General features: G+C 55.9%; 2 protein-coding genes across 2 annotated transcripts in view; one reads left to right on the top strand and one right to left on the bottom strand.

The window, feature by feature from the left end:
- The first annotated feature begins 906 nt into the window (after positions 1–906).
- Positions 907–18,218, top strand: Spdef (SAM pointed domain containing ETS transcription factor). The gene is made up of 7 exons (XM_050141279.1): positions 907–927; positions 4,098–4,445; positions 12,560–12,991; positions 14,481–14,678; positions 15,613–15,660; positions 15,761–15,907; positions 17,533–18,218. Exons 3-7 carry the CDS (start codon positions 12,586–12,588, stop codon positions 17,709–17,711), a joined length of 978 nt encoding a protein of 325 aa, XP_049997236.1. The 5' UTR covers positions 907–927; positions 4,098–4,445; positions 12,560–12,585; the 3' UTR covers positions 17,712–18,218.
- A 2,829-nt stretch (positions 18,219–21,047) lies between these two features.
- The window catches only part of Pacsin1 (protein kinase C and casein kinase substrate in neurons 1), a 37,569-nt gene continuing 31,922 nt past the window's right edge, over positions 21,048–26,694 (bottom strand). Inside the window, exons 6-9 of the mRNA XM_050139725.1 lie at positions 25,362–25,482; positions 25,139–25,266; positions 24,270–24,457; positions 21,048–23,936 (exon numbers count right to left, since the gene is read on the bottom strand). Of these exons, the coding sequence (XP_049995682.1) occupies positions 23,827–23,936; positions 24,270–24,457; positions 25,139–25,266; positions 25,362–25,482 (547 nt within the window). The 3' untranslated portion in view covers positions 21,048–23,826. The remainder of the gene's footprint in view (positions 23,937–24,269; positions 24,458–25,138; positions 25,267–25,361; positions 25,483–26,694) is intronic.

Below are 26,694 nucleotides of genomic sequence, written 5' to 3'. Positions count from 1 at the left end.
TGGCCCGAGGGAGCTCAGTGCCCTGTGGCGTAAAGTGATTCATGAGAACCAAGACTGGGCCAGGGGCATCTGTGGATGCTGTCTGTGTCTGTGTGTTTGTCCCCCCTCCCAAGCCCAAAGCTTCCCTTGCCTTAGAGCTCATCCCTGACTGCAGACTTGCCTGGACCCCTGAGGGGCACCTCTTCAGGCGCCATCTTGGGTGTGAGCAGGCAGGGGCATTGGATGAAGTGAGAGAAGCTGCAGGGTGAACATGGGGTGGGCAGCCAGGTCTGGATGCAGGGAACAATGGTCTTCCTCGTGGAGTGTCTCCAGGTCTCCAGGCAGGGGAGGACAAGCTGGGAAGACCCTGGGCCTGGGGAGTGGATCCCAGACAGGACAAGGACTGGAACAGTCACGTTTTCTAACTGTTCACAGAACGAAGAGGTCCAAAGGTGGCTGCCCTGAGACCGAATGCTGGGGACTGTCTGTGCCCTCTGAGGCAGACTCAGAGGGACTTTGGCTGCTAGGTCAGGCGCAGAGGAACCCATGGTAATCTGGAATAAGCAAGGAGCCAGGTATGCCTGGGACACAGGTGACATGTCCTGGGTGTGAAAACGATCACTTCCTGGACCATTCCTGGTCCCTGCCACATCTCAGCCCTGACCCTGGGCGAGCCAGTATGCCTCTGCCTGGCACCTGTGAATGAGCCACATAGGAGGTGACCCCCAGGGTGCAGACTTGTTGGCATCAGTTGCCTGAGTCAGCACTTGTGGGAGCACAAGGTTTGGGTTCTGAGTTCAGAGTTCAAGCTTACTGTGTGTTCTTAGGCCTATTCCTCACCCTCTCTGGGCTCAGGACATCTGTCTCCACCACATCCACTGGATAACTCCTGAGTCTCATGAAGGAGGCTTCCTCATCGTCCCGTCTTTCCCTCGTGGTCCCATCAAGGTGAGACAACCAGGCTCCTCACCTCAAAGGAAGAGGCCCCATGCCTCCAGCAGTTCTGTATTCTTGAAGCCAGAGCCTGGGACTGCAGGACGTGGCAATCCCATCCCTCTGGCGTTGGAATGGGCCCAGACTTCTCGGCTGTTATCACAGACTGAAGTTCCTCAGAAAGCCAAACAGAGAGGACGGGAGTTCTAGGAGATAAGACAGAGCATTCCAGGAAGACAGCTGTCTGCTGACAGACAGACAGACAGACAGACAGTCCTTCCCAAGATGTGTACACAGCCTTTAAGTTCAGGCAGGGTGAGTCTCGCCTTCTGGGACTCACCCCCATCCCACCATTTAGCACAGTGTCACTGGCACCCTACCCTGGACCTCAAGTCCCAGCTCAAACACTCCCCTCTGGACTGACGGGTGATTGGAGGGTCAAGGTGGGGAGGGTGCCCCAGCCAGCTGCCCCAGACCTTGTCACCCTGGGCTTGATGGTGCCCTAAGGGAGTAGACAGGAGGTGGGCATGCTGAGAATACAGGTAGGGGGATTGCCTGGGCTACAACATGAACCTATGTCTCATGAAAACACATACAGAAGTGTAAGAGGAAATGGTGATGAGGGGTCTTCCCAGCAGTAAAGTCAAGGAAGGGGCGAAGTGAGGCGAAGAGCGGTCCCCAGACAGACGCACACGGGGACAGCAAGGGACCCAGATGTGGAGGGGTAGAACAGGGAAGGCGTGACTCTCCTCAGCCTCCCGAGGTCTGATCGGCTGCCGTGGCCAAGGGGGTTGAAGAGTGGCCGGCCTTGGGGAGCAGAGCAGGAGGCGGGAGGCCTGGTGTGTTCAAGAGTGTGTGCAAGGGACCTGAGGCTGGTCCTGAGGGGGGTTGGTCAGGAGACTGGGGCTGTGACCCTACACATGACATTTTAGGTGTTCCTGCGAGGTGGGCCTACCACTGCCTTCCTGGAGGAGGCACTCCAGGTGAGCTCCCCTCACAGAAGCCCTGAGCATTCTGGGGCGTGTTGGTGATCATCAAATTCTGTTTCCTGGTGACCGGGGCTACAGGGGTTTCATGTAGCCCAGGCTGGCCTCCAACTGGCTATGTACCCAAGGCTGACCTAGAACTCCTCCTCTGCCTCCTGATTACCCATTCACACTGAGGAAGGAACAGCTGAGCCACATCCCTGTCCCCCACATCCCTGCTCCCCACATCCCTACCCTCCATCAGGTGTTTTTTGGTTCAAAGTCAAAGTAGGTTCCCTGAGTCCCCAGGCAGCCCTGGGGTTAAGGATGGGACCCAGCTGGCCTCCCCTTCCATCCGGCATCATGGTCACAGCTCTCTGCAAGGGAGATCAGACTGTGTCACTCCAGGTGGCTGTACCCAGCTAGAAATCACCAGCCAGGGACAGGGATAGAGGGAGCAAGCAGTAAGCCTTGGCTTTTATCCCTTGCCCCTCAAACTGGAGCATCAAAAACAATGTAGGTCTGTTTCTCCTAGGAGGAGAGCGGCCATGGGGGTCACTAGCTTTCCCTAGCCCCCGTCCAGTCAGGCACGTTTGTGCCACAGTGGAGCACTAAGGCAGAGCACTGTGCTGGGAGCACCATTGTCTGTGAGAGCAGGGATAAGAGGCTACCTGGCCAGGAGAGGAATAGGGGACAGACCTCTGGGCCAAGAGTGTTTGGTCGCAGCCATTTCCGAGCCGTGAATTACCACCTCACCCGCTCTGCCCTCTCAGGGACTAACTGGTCCTCTTCAGGGAAGGGCTACTGAAGGGAAGCTGCTTCTCTCAGGGCTGTGCAGGAAGCCAGGCCTCTGTTGGATGACATCGGTGGATGTCAAAGTGAGAGGCTGCCCCTGAAGGAAGCCATGCTGAGGGAGGTCACATGATGAGTCACAGAGCAGCAGTGGACACTACTGGGCCTGGAGGGGTGGTTCAGTGGTTAAGATGCTTGCTGCCCTTGCCCGAGGACAGGGCTCAGTTCCCAATATCCACAAGGCAGCTTACAACTGCCTGTAACTTCGGTTCCAGGAATCCCAGCGCCCTCTTCTGACCCCCACTGGCATTGCATACACATGGTGCACATACAGACTTTCAGGCAGGCACAGCACATACACACATATGTATGTACACACACATATATACACGTGCACACACACATACACATTTGCACATGCATATACATATGTGCACACACATACACTAAACTAAAATATTTCATTTAAAAATGTAGGTATGGTGGCACCTGTCTTTAATCCCGGCACTTAGAGGCGAGTTCGAGGCCAGCCTGGTCTACAGAGGAGACCCTGTCCTTCTGCTGACATGAGGACAGATGCCTTCTAAGATGATTCAGCTCTGCCCCTGTGGCATGAAGAAGAAGCTGAGTGCCCAGTATGGCTTCTTTTTTTTTGTTTGTTTGTTTTTTTTTTTTTTGTTTTTTTGAGACAGGGTTTCTCTGTAGCTTTGGAGCCTGTCCCGGTACTAGCTCTTGTAGACCAGGCTGGCCTCGAACTCACATAGATCCGCCTGCCTCTGCCTCCCGAGTGCTGGGATTAAAGGCGTACGCCACCATCGCCCGGCCCCAGTATGGCTTCTTGAGCAGGTGAAGGAACCCGGGCCAGCAGGGGCCTGGACTGTAACTTCCCACTCTGTGCGGCTTCAAGGGCTGTAGAGGGGACACTCTGCTGCTGGCTGACTGCTCCAGGTCCTTCACATCACTGGGTGGCCGATGGGGCACAGGGAGCATAGTTCCTGCCAGCTGTGGTGGGCTCGTAAACCCTCCCAGGGCTGGGGATGCAGGCAGCACCACCTCCAGGGAGCTCTCCTGACGGCCCTGGCCAGTTATGGTGGTCTCCACAAGAGTGAGTGGTTCTGAACTGCCACTTCTCTTGCTGACTTGTCCCCGGTCCTTGGATGATCACCAAGCCCTGATCCTGGTCCCATTGGGTACATCCTTTGTGCCTGTGTTTGTAAAGCAAGCTTGCTGGTAATGGTCATTTAAAGGAGTGGGTAAGGGCCTGAGTCCTCTCTCCCTCAGGAGGCAAGGCCCTCAAGGGTTAACCAGGAGCCTTCCTGCGGTCTGAGGTAGGCAGGGAGCGTATTTGTTCAGGTAAATAAGGAAGGATTACTTATAATGGGAAACCTGGCGGGCCAACTCCGTGTCTTACTTCTGACTTCCTTCCAGTGCATTCCTGCACTCCGACTGCTGTCCACTCCACTCCACCTCCCACCCCATCCCCGGCCGCTGCTGCCCCCCGTGGGAACCCCAGCTTGCCTCACCATGGTGCCAGCAGGTGGCCCTGAGCCTTCAACACGGGCCTGCCTGTAGACCCTCAGGCCTGAGACCTCAGACTGCCCCTTAAGGGTGGATAGGCCCTGGTGGCCCACCGGAGGGCCACCTCTGCCACAGCCCTGCTGGCCCCACGGATGTCTGGCTGAATCGCAGCAGCGGTTGGAACTGCCCACTGCCTCCTCCTGGTTCCTGGGGTTTGCGCTGCAGAGGACAACTCGGTGGACAGCAGGCGGCTAACGTGTGAGTGTGGTAGGAGGCAGTGTGCCCTTCCACAGGGCTTCCTGCCACCTTGGGGGAGGCCGGTGGCTGCCACGAACTGGAAGAATACTTTGCAAGCTTGGAGACATATTCCAGACACTGGGAACACTTTACAATACAATCCTGTCCCTTCCATATGCTGCCATTTGCCTTGCTGGGTGAGACCAGAGCTTAGGGGGCACCCCCTTTTTCCGGGGTTCCCATATCTGTGGGCCCAGCACAGAGCCCATTCTATGCAATTTGAGGGGAACGTGGCGATGCAGGTATATGGCACCCCTGGGTCTAGCCAACTGTGCCCCGACTCAGGCAGCTGTCCAGTCACCGCACCCTAGTTGCTCTGCCAGAGAGAAGGAGTGGTATTTTCCGGGCCACAGTGGACAGACAGGGGCCCATTGGACCTGGGGCTCAAGGCATAAACTAGAGCCCAGGAAACTGAGTGAGCATGGTGGCACAGGCTGGCAGTCTGGGGGTCACCACCTAGGCACCCAGAAATAAGAGGGATCATACAAGGAAAAGAACAATGTGGGGGTGGGTGTTCTGAGGTGTTCAATCTTTAGTTTTTTGGAGGTGTTTATTCCGAAACTGGCCTTACTCACTATGTGGGTCAGGCTGACCTCCAGCTCACAGATCCACCTGCCTCTGTCTTGGAGTGCTGGGATTGAAGGCGTGTGCCACCATACTGGCTGTGATTTGAGCTGCTTTCTGTAGGCCCAGAGTAGTACAGGCTGGTCTTGAGTTCACGTTAAACCTTACCCTGAAGGCACTCATTTCTGCTGGTTTAGGTGTTTATAAATTGCATTTATTTTGAGAGTACGTGTGTACAGGGGTAGGGGTGCTGATGTGGGGTTAGAGAACAGCCTGCTTCCTGGAGTCCTTTAGAGCTACACCTGCCTTGCCTCCTGAGGACCACCATGCCCAGCTTGGAGTCCGTTCTTGCTTTTATCATTTGTGCCAGGCTTGGTCACAACTGTCTTTACTTGCTGAGCCGTCTTGCCAGCTCCAAGGCACTCATTTCTAAACTGTCAGACTCCTATAGTGAGGAGATGAGGGAGAGTGTAGTAGGAAGGACAGGGTTGAGGACCTGAGCCCTGGAGGTGCCCCTGAGGCTGGCCAAGGGATGTGTGTGTATGTGTGTGTGTGTGAGAGAGAGAGACCCCTGAGGCTGGCCAAGGTGTGTGTGTGTGTGTGTGTGTGTGAGAGAGAGAGAGACAGAGAGACAGAGAGACAGAGAGACAGAGAGACAGAGACAGAGAGAGACCCCTGAGGCTGGCCAAGGTGTGTGTGTGTGTGTGTGAGAGAGAGAGAGATAGAGAGAGAGAGAGAGAGAGAGAGAGAGAGAGACAGAGAGACAGAGAGAGAGAGAGACAGAGAGAGAGAGACAGAGAGTGACCCCTGAGACTGGCCAAGATGTGCCTATGTGTGTAGGGTGTATGGGTGTGTGTGTAAGAACATGTGCATGCATGGGTCCCCTATATGGGCCCCAGACCTCTTGCCTCCACTCCCAGCAGTGTCCAACAGCCCCAGTCCAGTCACAGGCCTCCATGGCTGACCCCATCCCCCTGGCCAAGACAGAGACTCAGCTCATTTCCTGCCCCCACCTCCCCAAGCAAACAGCTTCAAGACAACCCCAATAAAGCTGCAGGGCCTCATACCAGCTGCTCCCTGAAGTAACAAAGTAAACAGCCCTGCAGCTTCCCCCAGCCCAGGAAGAGGGCAGAGCGAGCAGGTGCTGCCCACCGCACGTGCGGATGATTCCAGCAAGCTGAGCGTCTGACGCTGCCTGGAAGAGGACCCCATCCCAGCACATGGGCACTGGGAGGCCGAGGAAGGGCAGGGATGGTCTCGCTGGGTCTAGGAGCCTGGCTGTAAGTGGTCCAGCGTCTCTCCCATGCCAGGTGTGGTGGGTGCCCGCTGCTGAATATTGTGTTCTGCAAGTTTTACCTGTCAAAGATGCTCAGGACCCTATGAGTCAGGCGTGAGTCCTCTGCCATCCAGACCCAAGACAGAAGGGCTATACCCATTGGATGTCCAGTGGCTGCTAAGAGCAGGGCCTGCAGGGAACCAGAACAGGGGGCTAAGCTGGCTGGCTTGCTGTGGCCCGTGCTGAACCCAGAAAGGGTGAGCTCTAGCTGCCTGGAAGCCCAAGGCCCCGCATGCGGAGTAAGAAAGCATGGGTTAAGGATCATGGGACATCTCTCTTCCTCGGAGTGTTTGTAACCCTTGTCTGTTGAATAGGAAGGTTATACACCATAGTCTCCCCACGAAGGGAGATGTCCTGAAGGAGATGCTGGAATGGGAGTCTGAGAGCTGCTTAGGAGCTGGCTAGACATTGGCTGGACTTGCCAGCTTATATCCTAGGCTTGCGGGGCACACAATGGGCAGGGATTCCTGGCTGTGGCTCCCACCAGAAAATAAGGTGGTATAGATGAGGCCAGCAGCTATCCAGACCTGGGCAGAGTGGGGGAAGGGCAAGGAGCCCAGACCTCCCTCTCCTCTACCCTCAAGTCTCTGCCATTTCACTTAGTACTGCCGGTCTTTCCTTGTTCTCATCCCTCCTCCCTCTCCTCCCTCTCTGTCTCTCCCCTCACCTGTTCCCAGGTGAGCATTCAGGCACGCTCCACCGTGGTAATCCCCAGGAAAGCCTTCCGCCAGTGCTCCAACCCCTTCACACCAGGCAACCCACAGCCTTAACACACAGCACAGCTGTCTCAGAAGAGATGCCTCCACAGCCAGAGCTGGAGGACGGGAGGCAGGACCTAGCTCTGGCCTGGGACCCTCCCCTCGTCCCCGAGCCCCCACAGGCAGCTCAGCAGGTAGAACCGCTCTTCTCAAAGCAAACCTTGGCACCGTTGCCCTGGGCCCTTGCTGACATTTAACGCTCTGGGCTCCAGCTGCCAGTGTGAAGCCTGAACCCGCCACTCCTTTCCCACCCTTCCTGCTGATCGTTCCTGGCCACCCAGAGACCTCACTAGTATCCTGCGGGGGCCATGGGACAAGGGCCTCCCAGCACAGAAGAAAGACAATGAGGCCTCTCAGGGTTCTTCCAGGGAGGCACCCCTACCCCCAGGGCTGAGATGGGAACCCTGAGTGGCTGGGTGGTTCAGGCAGCAGGGGGCTCCCAACCAGAAGCGGACGGACGTAAGTCCAGGGGCACTTCCTATCGCACCTCCTCCTCTGTCCCAGCCTCCCTGGACCGTTCATTCTGGGTCTTGAGGAGTGGGGAAGAGAGAAGCCGCTGTATTCTGCCCTCTGAGGGGGTCCCTGGGCTCAGATGTGGGAAGCCTGTGCTGCTATGGAAGGAACGCAGCCCCATGGGCCCCGAGGGCTCCCTGAGTAAAGGACTTCTCTGGAAGACTCATACACACAGGAGACCAAGTAAAGACGGAAACTGCAGTTTCTGGAAAACTCTGACAGTCAGGCCAAAAGCGCAGCAGGGTAGTCAGTGAACTCTTCAAGCCCCAGCCTCCCCTGCCCCTGGGGCTGGGGCCTTGCTGGCAGCAGGAGGAGGAACAGGCTGACAGTAACTGCTGTCACATGGGAGCCTCTCAGAACCTGTGAACACAAATTCCAGGGACAATTAGGGACACTCAGCTATGTCTTTCTTTTCCTCCCACTTCTCATTTTATAAGGACAAGGTCCCATGTAGCCCAAACCAACCTCAGACTACACTGGGGTAGTAGCTGGTCTGTTTGGTGGAGGGAGGCCAAGCCAGCACTCCGGACACCGCAGGGTGCCAGTGAGGAGGCCTGATTCCCCTCACCTCAAGGGATGTAAGGAAGGGCCAGGCTTCTGGGTGCCAGAGCCTTGAAAGGCAGAGATGGGCAGGGGAGTGGCAGGCCAGGGGGAGACTGGAGCGTGCAGGGAGAGGTCAGGAAAGTGGCGAGCCTGAGATCCCTAAGGCTTGGACTGACCTGGCTCTCTCCATGGTGCTGACAAGCCTGTGGGTATTGGGGTGCAGGCGTGGGGGACCTCCCACTCTGTGGGGCTCTTCGTCAGGTCCTAGTCTCGCTCCATACCCTGTCTCTAGTCTGTTTAAGGGGTTCAGAGGTTGGGAGGACTTGGGGAGTGGCCAGCAACTGGGGCCAGACCTCACAAAGTCAGGCCACCGGAGGCTGAGCAGGGGGTGACAGTGGCTGACACATCCCTCAGGGCCACTTTCCCAGGTCCTGAAACTGGGTCTCAGGACAGGGGGTGGCCTAAGGCATTTTCATGCTCCATCACCGTCCCTAGGAGGCTGGGTCTAGAAGAAGAAACCCCACAGGCCATAGAGGACAGGGGCTCCTGACACACGGCCACCAGGCATTTCATGAGGGTTTCCTGGACAACTTCATTCCCTGAGGATGGAGTATTGGATATGAGCAGAAGACACAAGGGGCAAAGGTGGCCCCGAAGGGAATGGGGTGCTCAGTCTCCACCATTGGTTTCTCTGTGCCCTACTTATCTTCCTGGGGGACAGGAGTTACTTAGGGATGGACTCCAAGCTATGAAGGTCTACCCTCTAACCCTCCAGTGTGGCCCTGCCTCTTGACTCGGCCTGCACCAGCTGTCACCACGCTTTCTTTTGTCTGGAGAGGCAGCCAGGGCTTCTGGGGCAAGAGCAAGCCAGACCCACTGAGCCTTAATCCAGACTCTACCCCCTGAGATCAGCTCGAGGTTTGGAGATGGGAGGGATCACTTGGGAGACTGTAACCCTGGGCAATTGAGAGGGACAGAGAGTAGCCCGTGTTCAACATGCTGGCAGACCGCAGGCTTGTTTTGGGATCTCAGGACTACAGAGCAGGTCTCTGGTTAGGTCCTGATTCCTCTGCGTGGGTCTGAGTCCCTCACTGCCACTACCTGAGCTTCCGCCTTCCCCAAGTCCTCATATTCCCATAGGCAGGTGGCTTTTTGAGGATATAGTCATGGACTAAGTTGCCAGTCACGGGGTGGGGGGACATTAGAAATGGAGATACCAGAAGGGCTCCATAGGGGTGGGGGTCTAGGGAGCCAGGATGAGAAAGAAATGGCATCTTGGGAAAGAGGACAGCAACATGGGGGAAATAGCATGACTACGTCCCCTGCAAGGAACGAGGTGAGAAATGCCAGCTTCCTCAGAGCCTGGATGTGAGGAGAGCATGCTCACTGGGTTCTTCCTCAGAGCCTGGATGTGAGGAGAGCATGCTCACTGGGTTCTTCCTCAGAGCCTGGATGTGAGGAGAGCATGCTCACTGGGTTCTGCTCACTGGATGTGAGGAGAGCATGCTCACTGGGTTCTGCTCACTGGATGTGAGGAGAGCATGCTCAGTGGGTTCTTCCTCAGAGCCTGGATGTGAGGAGAGCATGCTCACTGGGTTCTTCCTCAGAGCCTGGATGTGAGGAGAGCATGCTCACTGGGTTCTGGCTGCCACACAGCGCCTTCCCCCATTCTGAGTTTCATCTGTGCGGTGCTGAGATAGAACCCAGGACTTCACGCATGCTAACAAGCACTCTACCAGCTCAGCCACATCCCAACCCGTGGAGCCAGGCCGGCAGTCGGAGCTGTGCCTGCCAGGTGCTTGAGCAAAGTCTGATAAAAGGGCATTAGAAGAAAATGAACCTGGCAGTGGCGTGGGATGAGCAGCCAGGAGCAGAAGGAGAACCTTGGAGAACACAGGGACCCAAGCAGGAGGTGGCCAAGACACCCCAGAAGAGGGAGGTGGCCAGAGCCGATGCCCTCAAGAGACTGTGGTCCAAGGAGCAGAGCCCACACATGGGCGGGTTACACTCTCCTAAGCCTGGCCATCATCTATGGGGGATATTCCAGTCCATGTCCCCAGGCTGTGGGTGGCTGTCCTAACTAGGGTTTCTATTGCTGCAATGAGACACCATGACCAAAGTGACCTGGGGAGGAAAGGGTTTATCTGAATGACACTTCCACATCACAGTTCACCCCTGAAGGAGATCAGGACAGGAACTCAAACAGGGCAGGAACCTGAGGGCAGGAACTGATGCAGAGGCCATGGAGGAGCTGCTTACTGGATTTCTCCTATGGCTCAGCCTTCTTTCTTTCTTTCTTTCTTTCTTTCTTTCTTTCTTTCTTTCTTTCTTTCTTCTTTCTTTCTTTCTTTCTTTCTTTCTTTCTTTCTTTCTTTCTTTCTTTCTTCTTTCTTTCTTTCTTTCTTTCTTTCTTTCTTTCTTTCTTTCTTTCTTTCCTTTCTTTTTTGAGATAAGGTTTCTCTGTAGCTTTGGTGCCTGTCCCAGAACTAGCTCTTGTAGACCAGGCTGGCCTCGAACTCCCAGAGATTTGCCTGCCTCTGCCTCATAAGTGCTGGCATTAAAGGAGTGTGCCACCACCGCCCAGCTCAGCCTTCTTTCTTATAGAACCCAGGACTGCCAGCCCAGGGATGTTACCACTGGCCGTGGGCTGGGCCTTAACCCATCAATACTAATTAAGAAAATGACCTACAAGCTTGCCTATAGCCTGATCTTACAAAGGCATTTTCTCAATTGAGGCTCCCTCCTCTGAGATGATTTTAGCTTGTGTCGTCAAGTTGACAAAACTATCCAGCACAGGGTGTGTGGGCACCCTCGCGTGACAGCATCCTCTGTGACACCCTTTGCTCAGGCCTCAGCCCAGCTGCAGGCATGAGGAGTCAAAGGTGCAGCCAGCCATTGAGCCAAGCCACCAGACCCCAGGCCTCAGGGACCCTTTCCTCGGTGGCATACATAGTTCATTGTTCGGTCAGGGGAGCCCTGGGCATTGGGAAGCCGAGAGAGAGAGGAGGCTGGAGTCTCTGCTGGGGAAGGGTCCAGAAGGCCTCTTTTGCATTGACTCTCCCACCCGTAAAACAGGCTAAGAAGAAAGTTTAGACTGCCTCCCCCGGGGAGCGTGTGGGTGCCAGGGCTATGAAGCCCACTCAACAGACGAAGTAAGAACGTGGCAGTACATAGCACCTGGGTCAGCACTGGCCCTGCTTGCCACAGTGCCTGGACCCCAGCACCTGTCCTCCCCTTCCACACACACACACCTGTGGCTGAGGCCAGGCAAACAGGGCCACGGAGCATCGAGTTCTGTCTCTTGGAAAAGCTTACAGCTGGGCACAGGGCCCAGGGAGCTGGCAGGGACTATCCTAACGTGGCAGACGTGGGGCTGCTGGGGCTGTGGATTGGGCAGGAGGCCACTGAGGGGTGAAGGAGGAGGGATGGAGACTGGAGAAGGCTCTCTTGGGGTGGGGCTACCACCTGGGATATAGGGTGTGGGCACAGGCCAGGGTGGGGACACTGCCTTGGTAAACACCAAGGGCCCATGGCACACACACTTGTTTGCACAGAAGGACTTGAAATTAATCCAGGCCTGCCCTCTGTCCCCCGAAACTCCAGACCCCCCCGCCCCTGCCCACCCCACCCACCTAAACCTTTTCTTCCTTGTCACTTAAAGGATTCTTTGAAAGGAAGAGTTGGAACCAGAGGTAACAACACCCTCTCCTCCTTTGTTGGATTTCTCTCTCTGCAGGAGCCTTCAGGGCTGTGTTGGAGAGCGGGAAAGGCTGGGCATGAGCAAGGGGGTGGCCTGAGCAAGGGGTGGGCACTGAACAAGGAGAAGGTTGGCACTGAGCAAGGAGGGGGTGGGCATGAGCAAGGGGGTTGGGGAGAGGAAGCTGAAATTCATCTCAGCTCACAGAAACCTGTTTCCTGAGTTGTAGGGCATTTTCAGACAGGTCAGCTGTGGTCCTGAAGAAACCCAAGGGTTTTTCCAGTCTGGGCCTTTTCCTTTGCCCCTGTAGTGGCAAAAGCCAGCTGCATGGTGGGCCCTACAGAGTGACCAGAGATGGAGCCTGGTGCCCTGGTTCTCCCCAGCACAGCTGCAATTCTAGCACTTAGGAGTTCCAGGAGGCAGGAGGACCAGATGGTCCAGGCCAGCCTGTGTTACGCCAGACCTTAAGAAATACTGCCCATCCACCTGCCCGTGTTCCATCTTCCAGCCAGCCCTGTACTCACTGCCCAGTGACCCAGAAGCCCCCAGGCCTCTCCCAGGCCCAGCCCACTGCCTGCTGAGCCTTGAGCCTTGTAACCAGCTTAGTGACTCCCACAGAGCCAGGGCAGCCATGAGACCCACCTCCCTTCTCTGACTTCTACAGACGCAGCCACAAGACTCGGCGGTAGCATGGGCAGCGCCAGTCCGGGCCTGAGCATCGTGTCCCCTGGTTGCCTGCTGCTGTCCCCAGATGTGGCACTGCGGACAGGTGTGGAGAAGCCGGCGGTGGAAACAGTGGGTCCTGAGAAGCGGGAATGGAGCCCCAGCCCACCGGCCACCCCTGAGCAGGGCCTGTCTGCCTTCTACCTCTCCTACTTCAACATGTACCCTGAGGATGGCAGCTGGGCAGCCAAGGTCCCCGCGGCCAGTGCCAGGGAGGAACCGCTGGAGGAGCCTGAGCAGTGTCCGGTCATTGACAGCCAGGCCTCTGGGAGCAGCCTGGATGAGCACTCACTAGAGCAGGTGCAGTCTATGGTGGTGGGCGAGGTCCTGAAGGACATCGAGACCGCGTGCAAGCTACTCAACATCACAGCAGGTGAGATCCTCCCTGCCACCTCCACCGGGGACTCTGATCACCCTGGGCAGCCCAGGACACACAGCAGCTGGAGCCAGGGCTGTCCCACCCACACTGCCCCCTCTTAGTGGATAAAGAGCATTCACGCGCTGTTTTGTCTAGCGCCCCTCCTTTTCTGTTCCACCCACTTGGTCTCCCTTCTTTTCCACAACACTCACCCCAGGACCTTTGCACCTGCTGGTCCTTCAACCTAGAATGCTTTTCTCACGGATTAACGTCCTGAGCCCCTCCCTGGTCGACTGCAGGCTTAACTGGCAACAACCCCATGAGGCTGCTGATCCTCTGTTGAGATTGTCTCCCACTGACTGACTTGCCACTCACCCCACGGGGACCGGGGTTCTGAGCAGTTGATAGGATGTAGAGGTCCCTCTGTGTGTGGAGCTGGCCTGACGGAGCATAACTGAATAGCCGAATGTGGTCCCAGTCAACTGATGGGGGGCTGTGAGGAGGAGGGGGTACCAAGGAACAGACTGTGCGTGTGTGTCTGTGTGTGCTTGGTCTGGGGTGTGTCATGGCTAATGCTTCAGGTTGGATGGTTGAGGGACAGGAAGTCCTGATCTCCATCCTTTAGTTTTCCCATGGGAAGTAGGGGCTTCTTTTGCCCCTCAGCTCCTGCTCCACCACCCCAATCTGCTAGATGCTCCCAAGTGGTGTCCCCATTCTAGGCAGCTCCTACTCACATCTCCTTGTCTCCACTTTCCCACACTCCAGAGAGCCCTGCCTCAGGAGGCTCTCCCACGGTACCACCTCCCTATCCCTGCTTGGGAGGGCTGTGCTCTCAGAACAATGGGGACAGAAACAAATTGCATTGACCTCAAGGAAGAAAATGGCCTTATGAAGTGGGAGCAGCCTAGCTTGCGGGTCACTCAGCTGGGACACTGGCTTGAAGCGGTGTTCTCCTGGAGGCCTCACTGCCACTGTGACCCAGTCTGGTTCCAGCTATGTGCCCCCAGAGCCGTTTCCCAGGGGACACACATAGCTGGTGAATCAGTTCCCCCACCTTTAGCTGATCTGTAGCCAGTTGGGGCAGCTGCTATGAACCCAAACACGTTTGCAAAGTGTTGGACAAGGGACGCACCCCTCCCCTCACGCACCCCTGTTTCCTTGTCTCTAGAATTCCAGGATGAAGGGTTCCTGGGTGGGTTTTCTCCTTGAGAAGATTGTGAAAAGACAAGAGGTATCTGGCTGTCAGTGGTTGAATGCCACTGTCCCCTTCAGAGCTAGTGTCTCCCCAGAGGCCCCGTGAGGGGCTAGACAGACACCTGTTTGTGATGGGGTTGCAGAGGTAACAGAGCAAGCTTGTGTTAGGACCGTGGCTCTTCCTTCTCACTTCCTATTTGGTGGAGTGTCTGCCGCCATGGAGCTCCTTGAGGCTCCGGATGTCATGGTCGGCCGCCTTTGGGGTGGCGCCCACCAGCAGTCCCCAGCTAAGATGCTGTCTCTTGCCCAGACCCTGGGGACTGGAGCCCTGGTAACGTGCAGAAGTGGCTGCTGTGGACGGAGCACCAGTACCGGCTGCCTCCAGCAGGCAAGGCCTTCCAGGAGCTGGGCGGCAAGGAGCTGTGTGCCATGTCGGAGGAGCAGTTCCGCCAGCGTGCGCCCTTGGGTGGGGACGTGCTGCATGCCCACCTGGACATCTGGAAGTCAGGTAAGACATGAAGCTGCACGGGCCAGGTCCCGCCTGGCTCCAGGCTGGCCTGGAACTTGGTCGATCTTTTTGCCTCCCAAGTGCTGAGATTACAGGCATACATCCCATGCCCAGCTTTTTAAGGTTACATTTATTTATTTGTTTGTTTATTTTTGTTTTTTTCGAGACAGGGTTTCTCTGTGGTTTTGGAGCCTGTCCTGGAACTAGCTCCTGTAGACCAGGCTGGTCTCGAACTCACAGAGATCCGCCTGCCTCTGCCTCCCGAGTGCTGGGATTAAAGGCGTGTGCCACCACTGCCCGGCTTTATTTTTTATTAAAGAGGTAGTGACTGAACTCAGGCTCAGTCAGCTTGAGTTCGATCCCTGGCACCTGCATGTTAGGAGAGAACGGACTCCCCCAAATTGTCCTCTGACGTTCACACGAGCAATGGCACACCTGTGTTTACACACACAGCGTTGTTGCCTGCTCTTTTTTCCTCTCTGGCACTTTGGAGGATTCTGCATTTGCTCATTGGGTCAAGGCCCCTTCCCTTAGAGGGCTGGGAGACTGGGGGACAGGACCCACTAAGGTGACTCTGTGAATGGTCAGTGCCTGCCCCAGCCTGGGCGCCTGACCAGCGGATTCCCTGGCTGATGGCCTAGCAGTGGGCAGAGGGGGTGGTCGAGTGGGTAGCTAGAGAGAAAGGCCTGGTGCAAACGCTGAGGGCCAGCTCTCAGCACTGCCGCCTGGCCACAGCTCCAAAGAATGTCCCTGTCCCGTTTCACAGTGAGGAAAGGTAAGCCCCTGAACACAGAGGCCATGCAGTCGCAGCTCCGACATTCCCACTCCCGTGATAGCACCTAGTTACCCTAGATAGGCGGGAGGCAGGGAGCTGTAGGACCCCAGCCACGGGGGACCTCAGCTGGGTATCCAACCTCCCCTACTTGTCCCACAGCGGCCTGGATGAAGGAGAGGACCTCGCCCGGGGCCCTTCACTACTGCGGTGAGCCGGGCAGGCGCAAGAAGGCCTGGTGGGGCTGAGGGAGGCTGCCCGGGGAAGCGGGTGGTGGCCATGCCACTCACCCTACCGCCCTGGCTTCCAGCCTCTACCAGTGAGGAGGGATGGACAGATGGCGAGGTGGATTCGTCGTGCTCCGGGCAACCCATCCACCTGTGGCAGTTCCTCAAAGAGCTGCTGCTCAAGCCCCACAGCTACGGCCGCTTCATCCGCTGGCTCAACAAGGAGAAAGGTACAATACCCCCTCCCAGAAACACACACACACACACACACACACACACACACACACACACACACACACACGGTCACCAGGGCAGGGAGGGCTTAGAAGGGGGCGTGACTTATGGCAGAGGGACAGATCTACAAGGTCTTCAGTGGGAGGGGTCAGAAAGGGATGAAGGGGCGGGGCTTATGTGGGGCGGAGCTGCATGCCTGTGGGGGCGGGGCTCAGAGTACTGAGAGGGGGAGGGGCTGGGTCAGGGACGTGGCTTCTTTAGGAGGGCGGGAAAGGCGGGGTTCCTATGGAGTGGAACTCCAGCTGGGAGCATGAGCAGGGCTGGGGCGGGGCTTCTGCTAGGCAGAGGTGGGCGCAGGGTTCTGGCAGGGATGGAGAGCATGGGCGGAGCTGCGATTGAGGTGGGGTTGGGGCGTGGCTCCAGCTGAGAGAGGTGTGACCTAGACTGACTCCGCCTTCACCCTGTGCCAAAAGCGCCACTCAGAGATCTGTACCCCTGCAACTCCAAGGATTTTAAGGTTTAGGGTGTTGTTTGTACCCTCATCAGCCTCTCCACCAGACTGGCACTGGCACTAAGATTCCTTCACCTCACAGCGCCTGGAACACAGTACGAACTTGAGAGCGTTTGCCGAGAATGGGAAAACATGGCTTCAGTAGGGCATGGTGGCACAGGCCTTTAAGGCCCCGCCCCCAACCTCTGCAGGCACCAGGCATGAACTTACAGACACACAAGCAAAGCACTTACCACATGCAGTAATAAAATAAATCTTTATAAAGCATCACGTTTGGGGGCCGGTGAGACAGCTCAGTGTGGGCAGGCACCACGCCTGAAGACCTGAGTTCGGTCCCTACAGGATGGAAAGGGGAACGATTCCTGCCGATTGTCTTCTGATCACACACAGGCACGCCGGGGCACATGACACACGTTCATACAATATGAACAATAAAGAAATGAATGTGAAAAATTAATAGCGAGAAAAATCATAGCTTCAACCTAGAGACTCATGGTGTCTATCAGAAACACAATGTGAGCCCCATATATAATATTAAATGTTCTAGGTCCAGAATCGAAATGTTTAAAATCAAGTGAATTTCACTTTAATGCTCTGTTCTGCCTGAACTTTAATACAAAATTCCTAAATGTTCCCCAAATGCAAACTCTTCAGAACACCATCACGGATGTCTGGCCAGAAAAGCCTGTCAAATACTCCCAAACCCTAAAACTCCAAATTCTGACGTCATTCTGACCCCAATTTCAGATTAGGGATATGCAACCTGCATTTGATCTAATATTATGCATAAGTTAGAATTTCAGCCAGTAACAAGGTAAAAATTATTGAAATATAGTTTGCTAATGCCAGGCATGATGGCATTTGCCTTTAATCCCAGTACTCAGGGACAGCCAAGGTATGTAGAGAGACCCTATCTCAAAAAGAAGGAAAGGAAGGAAAGAAGAAAGATATTTGCTAAGTCCCACGGCCTGTCCCTGGGGCCAGGGCTGAAGAGGGCCCCAGCATCTGGCTCTTGTCCTTTCCCCAAAAGTGACTCATTGATCTCATCTCTCTTCTTCTCATGGCCTCCACATGCCCATCCTCCTCTCCTCCCACCCTCCTTTCCCCCAGGCATCTTCAAAATTGAGGACTCTGCCCAGGTGGCCCGGCTGTGGGGTGTGCGCAAGAACCGGCCGGCCATGAACTACGATAAGCTAAGTCGCTCCATCCGCCAGTATTACAAGAAGGGGATCATCCGCAAACCTGACATCTCTCAGCGCCTGGTCTACCAGTTTGTACATCCCGTCTGAGAGCTGCAGAGACCAGAGGCCTACCGCCTGTTCCAGACAGTCACTCTCCTCCTGGCCCGGGCTCAGCCCAATTTGAATCCAGGGGCTGCTGGCATCCCAGAATCCAAGGCCCCAGAGAGACAGTCCTAGGGATGCACGTGAGCTCTCTGAGTCCCTGCTCAAGGACAAGGGCCCCTGGAGGGTCAAGGGAGCTAAGACTGCTCCCAAGTGGAGAACCCCCACCCCCAGGCTTGGACTGTATGATTCAACCAAGGCAATTCACAGGATGGTGATGTCACTGTTTCCTGCTCCTGCAACCCATCCTGTACCATGACTGGCGTGGTACCAAGAGATGTCTGCATCCTATGTTAGGGATCCAGGAGTGCCCTAGGAATGGTTAATAAAGATACAAGATAACTGCCAGGTCTCCAGTGTCTGGCTATGGACAACCCAGCCGAGAGGCCAGCAGCGGGCAAGGGTGACTGTGGTCACAGGTGTTTAGGGTGGAGACTACGAGGAAAGCTTGCCCAGGGAGGTGTCATGGAGCTGAGCCTAAGAGAAAAATGGTAGCTGTTTGGTAGACATCGTAGAAGAGGCAGAACATTCTCCAGGCCAAAGCAGCTAATCTAGCCAGCCACTGTGCCCTCCTCACCCTAGGCCAGGCTGAAGAGCGTCTCCACACACAGGCCCCAGGTAAGGAAGGCAGCCTCTGCACTTACTCTGTCGAAGAGCAGGGCTTTGCCTCCAGGTGTGCCCAGGTGTGCCAGGGGTCTGGCTCTCCTGCAAGAGGCCCAGAGCTATTATGTTTTCTCAACCACCTAAGGAAGCTGAACCACATGGCGGACTATGGGAGTCGGTGGGTGATTCAGTATGTTTATGGGACAGTAGCTTTGTAAGGATGGAGGGTTTGCAGTCTCTGTCCCCCAAAGACTCCCCAAGATGCATCCGTGGGGTTGTGAGTCCCTTTTGTGGGTGTGAGAGCCACCCGAGTATGGCCACACATGCATCTGCCTGCGTGTGGAAACCCCAGCCAGCCTGCTCATTCTCCTCAGCAGCCAGGGTACCACACTTCCCTGGTTTATTTGCCCAAATCAAGCATCCCTACTGTGCGCCAGCCACTCCTACTGCCTTTTGTCATTGGCGTCCTCAACAAAACCACCCTGAAGCCAGGGTCATTTCTCGCTCTATACACGGTGGACCAGAGGTCCGGCATGCCTGAGCAATTAGCTCACAGTAACACGGCTGTGGATGTCAGGGCCAGAAGGTGAGCTCACTCCATGCCTCCCTTGTCAAAGGGGTCAGCACCTAGCCCCACAGACCATAGCTTCTGAGGCCAGTCTTCTATGAGAAGGGTCAGGGTGCCAACACTACCTGGAACACCAGGGGTTTGGGGGTTTTTGTTTCTGTTTGATTTTTGTTACACAGAGACGGGGTTTTTCTGTGTAGCCTTGGTTGTCCTGGAACTTACTCCATAGACCAAACTGGCCTCAAACTCAAGATCCTCCTGCCTCTGCCCTCTGAGTGCTGGAATTAAAGGTGTGTGCCACCATGCCAGGCTGGACCACCAAGGGTTAAAGGCATCCTGCAGCCTGCCTTTTGCCCCCAGGATTTTATTGTCTCCTGAAGAATGTTTACCCCTGACAGCGGGCAAACAGTGACTTGGCATCTGTCACTCGGGGTTGGACTTGACAGGAGGGGAGGACTCTGCCCAGGTCTCTGCCTTGCTAGGCCCCAGCTGTCTCCTTTCCCCAGGGAAGAGGCGGACTGGGACCCTGGCCAGAGGCAGGCTCAATGCTCTGTTAAACTGGTTTTGTCTCCAGCAAACCCATCCTACTCCTCAGGAGTCCCTGAAGTCACACAGGATGTCCCTAGCCGTGCCTGGCCAGGCACAAAGCTCAGGCAGGGCTGGGGGTTTCTCAAATGGGCAGGGGGGTGGGGAGCAGGAACAGCTCCACCTAAAGGAGATCAGAGGGGCAGCTTCCATAAGGAATATCCAGAAGACTGCAGCTACCCAGTGACACCTCCTGAGCTGGCAGCAAACCATGGATTCGCCTCCCTCTGTTGGCATGGCCCTATTAGGACCTCACCTGGGCAAGACATTTCCTGACCCCTTTTTGGAAGTCTCATTCCAGTTCCCCCTGCCCCAAACAAACTGGAATATCGTGTGTGTGTGAGTTAAGAGGCCACCACTCTGATTCCTGGGCTGGGCATGGAGGCCTGAGCCTGCAGTGCTAGCTAGCATTTGGGAATAGGAGGCAGAAGTTAAAGATCAGCCTCGGCTGCACAACCAGTTAGAGACCAGCTACGTGAGATTCTGTTTTATTCTAGATTTACTTATGCATACGGGTGTTTTGCCTGTACACACATTGCCTGGATGTCTGTACACCACATTCATGCAGTGCCTTCGGAGGTTGGGAGAAGGTGTAGGATCCCCCAGAACTGGAATCACAGAAGGTTGTGAGCTGCCATGTGGGTTCTGGGGATCGAACCTGGGTCCTCTGCTAGAGCAGCCAGTGCTCATAACTGCTGAGCAAACTCTCAGCCCTGGTGAGACTCTAGTTTTAGTGAAAGAAGGAAAGGAACGAATAAAGGGGAGGAATATGGAGAAAGGAAAGGGGGGGAGGGAAGGAGGGAGAAGGAAAAGGAGAAGGGGAAGGAAGAAGGGCTGGTGAGACGGCTCAGCTGGGAAAGGGTCATGCCAGGGAGCTCAAGGTTGTCCCCCTACCCTCCACAGATCTGGGGTGGGAAGAGTGACATGAACACCCTGGGGTGGGGTGCTGTGGGCACCCTGGGGAGGGGGGAGTGCCGTGGGCACCCTGGGGAGGGTTGATGTGGGCACCCTGGGGAGGGTTGATGTGGGCACCCTGGGTTGGGAGTGCTGTGGGCACCCTGGAGTGGGGGTGCTGGTGCAAGGGTTATGTTTGTGTGAGGCTCTGTTAGACCACCAGGGTCAGAAGGGCCTCTTGATTCCTACCCACAGACTGGGGGAGCTGAAGCAGGGGAAGGCGTGGGTCTCAGGAAAGACCCCGCTGAGATGCAAGCAGGCATCAGAGCTCTAGGATGGCTCCCAGAGGGGAGGGCCGAGCTCTAGTCCTGCCAGGGCGGATGCCCCCAGGAGGCCTCCTACACAACAGGAGGCAGGCAGCAGGAGGGCAAGGAGACCCGGTGTCGCTCCGCGGGAGGCCCCAGTCAGTTCTGTTGAGAATTCTGTTTCAAAACCCAAGACTGTTTGAAGATCGAGTTCCTTGAACCATGAATCGGCTAGTTATTTACGGAAACCACCTCACACGATAGACAAGAACCAACGGGCCATACCTCCAACCTTAGAGCCATGAGTTTGGGACTTTAAATGCCCAGGTCTACTGGTCAGTGTTGTCACCCTTCACCTCGTATCTGAGGCCAGAGCCTCAGTGACCTCCCTAGACCCTCAGCTGCCCGGCACTTAGCCTTGCACAGGGCCACCTCCCCCAGGACAGACATCATCATCACAGAGACTCAGAAGACAAGGCAGGGTGATAGAATTCTGGTTTTATCCACAGTCATACAGTCACAACTGATATATATATATATTTGTATTTATATACCTTTAAATTACACAATCATGTACAAAACATTGCTGAGACCACAGCACTTCTCGGAGTTTCACAAGTGTCGGAACTAATGGAGTCAGGAAGCCTAGGGCGGCAGACGCAGTGGCGGCGGCGGTGGGTCAGCCTCGGCTCCTCCCTGGAACCAGGCTGCAGGATGGTGGTTTAACTGGGGACAAAACACATCACTGACCGAGCCCTGCAGGGTCCCGTGCAGCATCAATGGGGCCCTTGGGGAGTACAGGAGGGGTGTGGACACAGCGAGGGTATGTGTGCCCCGACACCAGTCATGACAGGTGGGGCCAGGCTCAGGGCTCTAGGGACTTCCAGGGACCCTCCAGCACTCGGGTGCTGAGGAGCTTGAGGACCAAGTCTGGTCACAGATGGGGTTGTTGAAGGTGGTTGTTCATAAGGGAGAGAGGGAGATTTTCCAGTTCCTGCCCACGACTGGGCAGCTAGTGTGCTGAGGGGGGCAGGCCTGGGGTCTAGTCAGGGCCACAGCCCCTCTCCAGATGCTGGGAAGCCGCTAGCGCAGAGGGGGAGCCCAGGCCCCAAGGTGCAGACATGGCGGCTTCTTGCCTTTCTTGGGTGGAGGATTCCTGCCAGCCAGGGAGGCAGGAAGAGCTATGGAAAAAGGAAGGTTCCGAATCCTGCTTCAGGTCCTGAGGGGCCCAGCATCCAACCTTGGCTGAAGCAGAAGTCCCTAGGGCAAACGGTAACAAAGGAGAGGATGCTGGCAGCCCTAGGATGCCACGCTCATGGTCCTGAGGAAGGACTGACCCCCACAGGCCCCTGCCACTGCCCTAACCACGAGAAGAGGGTCAGAGCCCCGATGCCTGGGTCCGAGACCAGACAGTGTCAGAAGTAGCTAAAGGGTCCTAGAGAACATAGGGATGCATGCTCTTTCCCTGGAGGCCCCAAAGCCACCTGATCCGGGAGGCAGAGGGTGTCAGTGGCTCAAAGGCCTAGTAGATACTGGCTGTGAGCATGGGACTCCTCAGGTCCTTGTTCCCAAAGTTTCGGATAAACAGACTGCCCATTCTCCCCTCTGGGGTGTCTGCTTCCCATGCCACCCAAAGGAGAGCTGCCGCCCACTTTCCACCCACAAGGCCCTGTGTCCCTTCCCACCACCCAGAGTCCTTTAATGAAGACTCAGGCTTAGAGAAATTGGGGGAGGTGGCTGCCAGCATTCAGGGGGTAATGTTGGAAAACCAAAAGGGACAGAAAGATACGGTGACCATCCAGAGCTCCTTTCTCATGCCAGCCTGGACTGCTGGCTTCCCTGTCCAGGGCCAGGCTGGATGCTCCCCTGAGCCCACGGGTCTCCCCAGTTGAGAGGGGACCTGGATGCTCCCCTGAGCCCGTGTCTCCCCAGTCTAGAGGGGACCTGGATGCTCCCCTGAACCCGTGTCTCCCAGGTTGGCCAGGTGACAGAAGCAAGAAAAGGGAGGTTGAGAGCCTTGTGTACTGGCTTCACAATGGCCGATGCTGACACAGAGAAGGGTGGGACATTTCTGGATGGCCATGAAGGACGGGGGACGGATGCCCAATGCCTTTTCCCCAGGGAACGAGAGAAGGCTGCTACTGTTGCTGGCTTTGCCCTGGGCTTGGGTGAGGGGGGCTTTGCCCAGTGTCAAGGCCTCAGGAGAGGCAGGGCCTCTGCTAGCTGCAGAGTGGCTCTGGGGATCCTCTGACCACAGGCCCAGACAAGGTTTTCATCCCTCAAAATGGGTCTGGCACTGGGAGGTTGGCACAGCCTGGATAGGTTCTGCTCTTCCCTCACTCTCCCGTGTGCCAGGGACACCATCACTTCCTCTAGCTCTGGAGAGCCCTGGAAGCTCCACAGAGAAGGGTGACCAACAGATCAGGACTGGGAGAACAGCACCCCCAGGGCAGAGTGGAAGACTACAGATTGGGGGGCCTCCTTCTTGGGATGTGCAGGAGGGTAGTAAGCTGAGCGGTGGTGGCGCACACCTTTACTCCCATAACTCGGGAGGCAGAGGCAGGTGGATCTCTGTGAGTTCGAGGTCAGCCTGGTCTACAAAGTGAGTTCCAGGACAGCCAGGGCTACACGGAGAAACCCTGCCTTGAAAAAAACCAAAAACCAAAAAAATAAATGAACAAATAAAAAAGAGGGGGGTAGTGGTAGAAGTGAGGAGAGGGAATGGGGGAGGGAGGAAGAGGTGAAGAAGCCAGGCTCAGGTGACAAGGGCAGCTGCTGGCAGCCTGAGGTGGGGCAGGGGAGCAAAGCAGGGTAGAAGGATCCAGAAGGTATCCCTCAGGGCTCAGGAGACTCTTTGGTGGACTCTAGAGCAGATGTGATATTGGGCTAAATCCCTTGTCCACGCTGGGGCCGTTGTCCTAAGCCCCACCACCCTGGCCTCCATGAAGGTAGGCCACAAATGCTGTCTCTGTATTTCTTTTGTTCTGTTTTGACTTTTAAAAAAATAAAAGCTTGATCGGAAAATATGTCTGGAACTCTATGGCGAGGGGAGGGAGAGGGTGGGAGCGGTGGACAAGGAGCGAGAGGACTTGGATGGGCAGGGTAGCTAGATGGCCTCAACGTAGTTGGCAGGATAGAGGCCCAGCTGCCCGCTGTCAAGCCGCCCGCGGCACCAGCCCTGCTCATCTTCTTCTCCCAGCTTGGTGAGCTCGTCTCCTGGGGAGGGGTACACGGGGGGCGCCTTGTTATGATGGACAGGCACTCAGTCCGAACTGTCCCTTAGCCCAAAACTGTTAAATGAACCCTCCAGGGCACTCCAACTGAATTACCTGGACTCCAATTAGGGGCTACACCTCACTCGAAAACCAAGTGCTGCCCCGGACCCACTTCGGCCAGCACCCGAGTCTCGGCCCCATCCCTCCATACCTAAACCTCTGCCCTGGCCCCCTTACCTGCCAACCCTTGAAACACCTGTCTCCAAGCCTTGCACTGCCCAATCCAAGCCCAGTCTTCTCCGCCAGCCCCGCCCCCTCAGCCCTGCCCGCTTACCCGCCTTGAAGCTGAGTTCGTCCTGTTCCTGGCCATCGTAGTCGTAGAGCGCCCGCACACGTACTCCTTTGGCGTCATCCTCGAAGGGGTTGGCGCCACCATTGGCCTCATTGCCCCCGAAGGGGTTCCCGCTCTCATCGTCTGACCACTCGGCGGCGTACGGTTGGCCTCGGTCATAGCTGCTAACACTAGGGTGCAAATGGAGGTCCCGATCAGCGGCCTTGACCCCATCCTATCAATACTCTCTCCTAACCAGAGCTTGGGTCCAAATTCTACCGAGGCTGGGGCAGAGACTGGATGCACGGGGCGGGGTCAGAGCCAGTGACCCTCTGACAACTTGAACCTTGTGTGCTAGTATTTCAGCTCCTGAGGGAGGAAGTGCTGCAGAGGGCCTCGAGACTGTCTGACCCTGTGACCCTGTGAAAGAGGCACCATCCCTAAATGGATACCAGCTAAGATCTGGAGTAGAGAACCTTCTCTTGGACATGTTACCTCATCGCTCAAGACAGGATTTCTCTGTAGCTTTGGAGCCTGCCCTGGAACTTGCTCTGTATACCAGGCTGGCTTCGAACTCACAGAGATCCACCTGCCTCTGCCCCTCAAGTGCTGGGACTCAAGGCGTGTGCCACCACCGCCCAGCAAAATGCACACATTTACACCTTCCCAGGCTGGTCAGAGGCTTGAATCCATTAATGTGGGAGCCTAGATTACTGTGTACCTCACAGCAGTCTTGAAGGGTCACCCATCTGCTTCTCAGTGGACACATGGCAGCTATGGTCTGGGGTAATTTCTTGTCTTCTTGGATAAAATATATCTGTCCCAGTATGTTGGTCTCCCTCCTACCCAGGAGCTCCATGGAAGGTACTCACCTGCCGCGGTCCCCAGCCTGGGATGTGGACTCTACAGCCCCTGTGGCATTGCTCAGTGTGGCCCCCTCTGCCTTCTTAGGCGGCTTCTCCTTCTTGGCAGTGGTGTGGGGGAGGTCTGGGTTCCACTCCTGGGGGTAGAGAGAAGTCAAGCCAAGAGGTCTGAGCTGTCAGGACCCTCCTAACCTGCTAAGGATCCCCGCTTTGCCACGCTGCCCACTCTCACCTCGAACTGAGGCCAGTTCATGGGCATTCCAGGGCCACTGGTGCTGCGGAACCACCTGAGGTCCTCCTGGGCATCGGCGCCCCTGATAGCCTGCTCCAGTTCTCGGTAGACGTGGGTGTAGCTGTGCAGGAGAGGGCCACAGGGTTCCCATCCCTTTCAGAGGCCAGGACGCTAGGCGCATCCCAGCCAGGAAGCAGAAGCATCCCCTCGCCTTTTGTTAAAATTGCATTTATCTATTTTCCATGTGTGTGTGTTTTGCCTGCATGAATGTGTTTGTGCCATGTGTGTCCCTGGTGTTCTCGGAGGCCAGAAGAGAGCATTGGATTCCCTGCAGCTGAAGTAGTGGTGTCTGTGGATTCCCTGGAGCTGAAGTCGGGGTGTCTGTGGATTCCCTGGAGCTGAAGTCGGGGTGTCTGTGGATTCCCTGGAGCTGAAGAAGGGGTGTCTGTGGATTCCCTGCAGCTGAAGTCAGGGTGTCTGTGAACTACCAAGCAGGTGTTGGGAATCTCGGTGCTTTGCTGCTGAGCGGTGTCTCCAGACCTTTAACTTGTATTTTTGTTTGTTTTAGTTGTTCGAAACAGGGTTTCTCTAAGTAGCTCTGGCTGTCCTGGAACTCACTGTGTAGATCAGGCTAGCCTCAACCACACAGAGATTCACCCACCTACCTCTGTCTCCCGAGAGCTGTGATTAAAGGTCTGTGCTGCTACTACCTAGCTTTTAACTTTTTTTTAACGATTTTTTTCCCTGAAACTTTTGTTTTGAGACAGAGTCTTTCTATGTAGCCTTGGCTAGCTTTGAACTCATAGAGATCTGCTTGCTGCTTCCCAAGAGCTGGGGATTAAAGGTGTTCAGCAAGATATTTTTTAAGAGACTTATTTTTATTTATGTGTCTGTGAGTGGATACTACATGTGTCTATGGCCTGGAGGTCAAAGGTGGGGCCACCACAAGGGGGTGCCGGGAACCCAACTCTGTAGGAGCAGCAAGTGCACCAGTTGAGTCTCCAGCCCAAGATTTATGTATCCTTTAGTTTTATTTGTGTGTGCCTGTGCATCTGACTGCAAGTGTCCCCAGAGGCCAGAAGAGGGCGGCAGAACCTCTGTCACTGGAGTCACAGGCAGTCGTGAGCTACCCGATGTGGGTTCCAGGAACAGAGCTCAGGTCTTCCCTCCAGCCCCAGCCAAATGCTTCCTGGGAGCAGCTCTGGCTCTCTCAGCCCCAGTGGCCTGACCGTGGCCATGCACGGAGGGCACCACCCCACCCCTGCAGCAGCTGCATCTGCAGACTCCCCCAATACCCCCCTGCAAGCCCCCCCCCCCGCCTCCCACTACCAGA

The sequence above is a fragment of the Alexandromys fortis genome, unplaced genomic scaffold (assembly GCF_014885135.2).
Source record: "Alexandromys fortis isolate MF-2015 unplaced genomic scaffold, M_Fortis_MF-2015_v1.1 scaffold_9, whole genome shotgun sequence".
Classification (NCBI taxonomy): domain Eukaryota; kingdom Metazoa; phylum Chordata; class Mammalia; order Rodentia; family Cricetidae; genus Alexandromys; species Alexandromys fortis.
This window is presented reverse-complemented; position numbering and strand designations above follow the sequence as displayed.

Coding starts and splice junctions, on each gene's coding strand:
- Spdef (XM_050141279.1), top strand. CDS start 12,586: ATGGGCAGCGCCAGTCCGGGCCTGAGCATCGTGTCCCCTGGTTGCCTG. Junction 15,661..15,760: donor CGGGGCCCTTCACTACTGCG/GTGAGCCGGGCA, acceptor CCTGGCTTCCAG/CCTCTACCAGTGAGGAGGGA. Junction 15,908..17,532: donor CTGGCTCAACAAGGAGAAAG/GTACAATACCCC, acceptor CCTTTCCCCCAG/GCATCTTCAAAATTGAGGAC.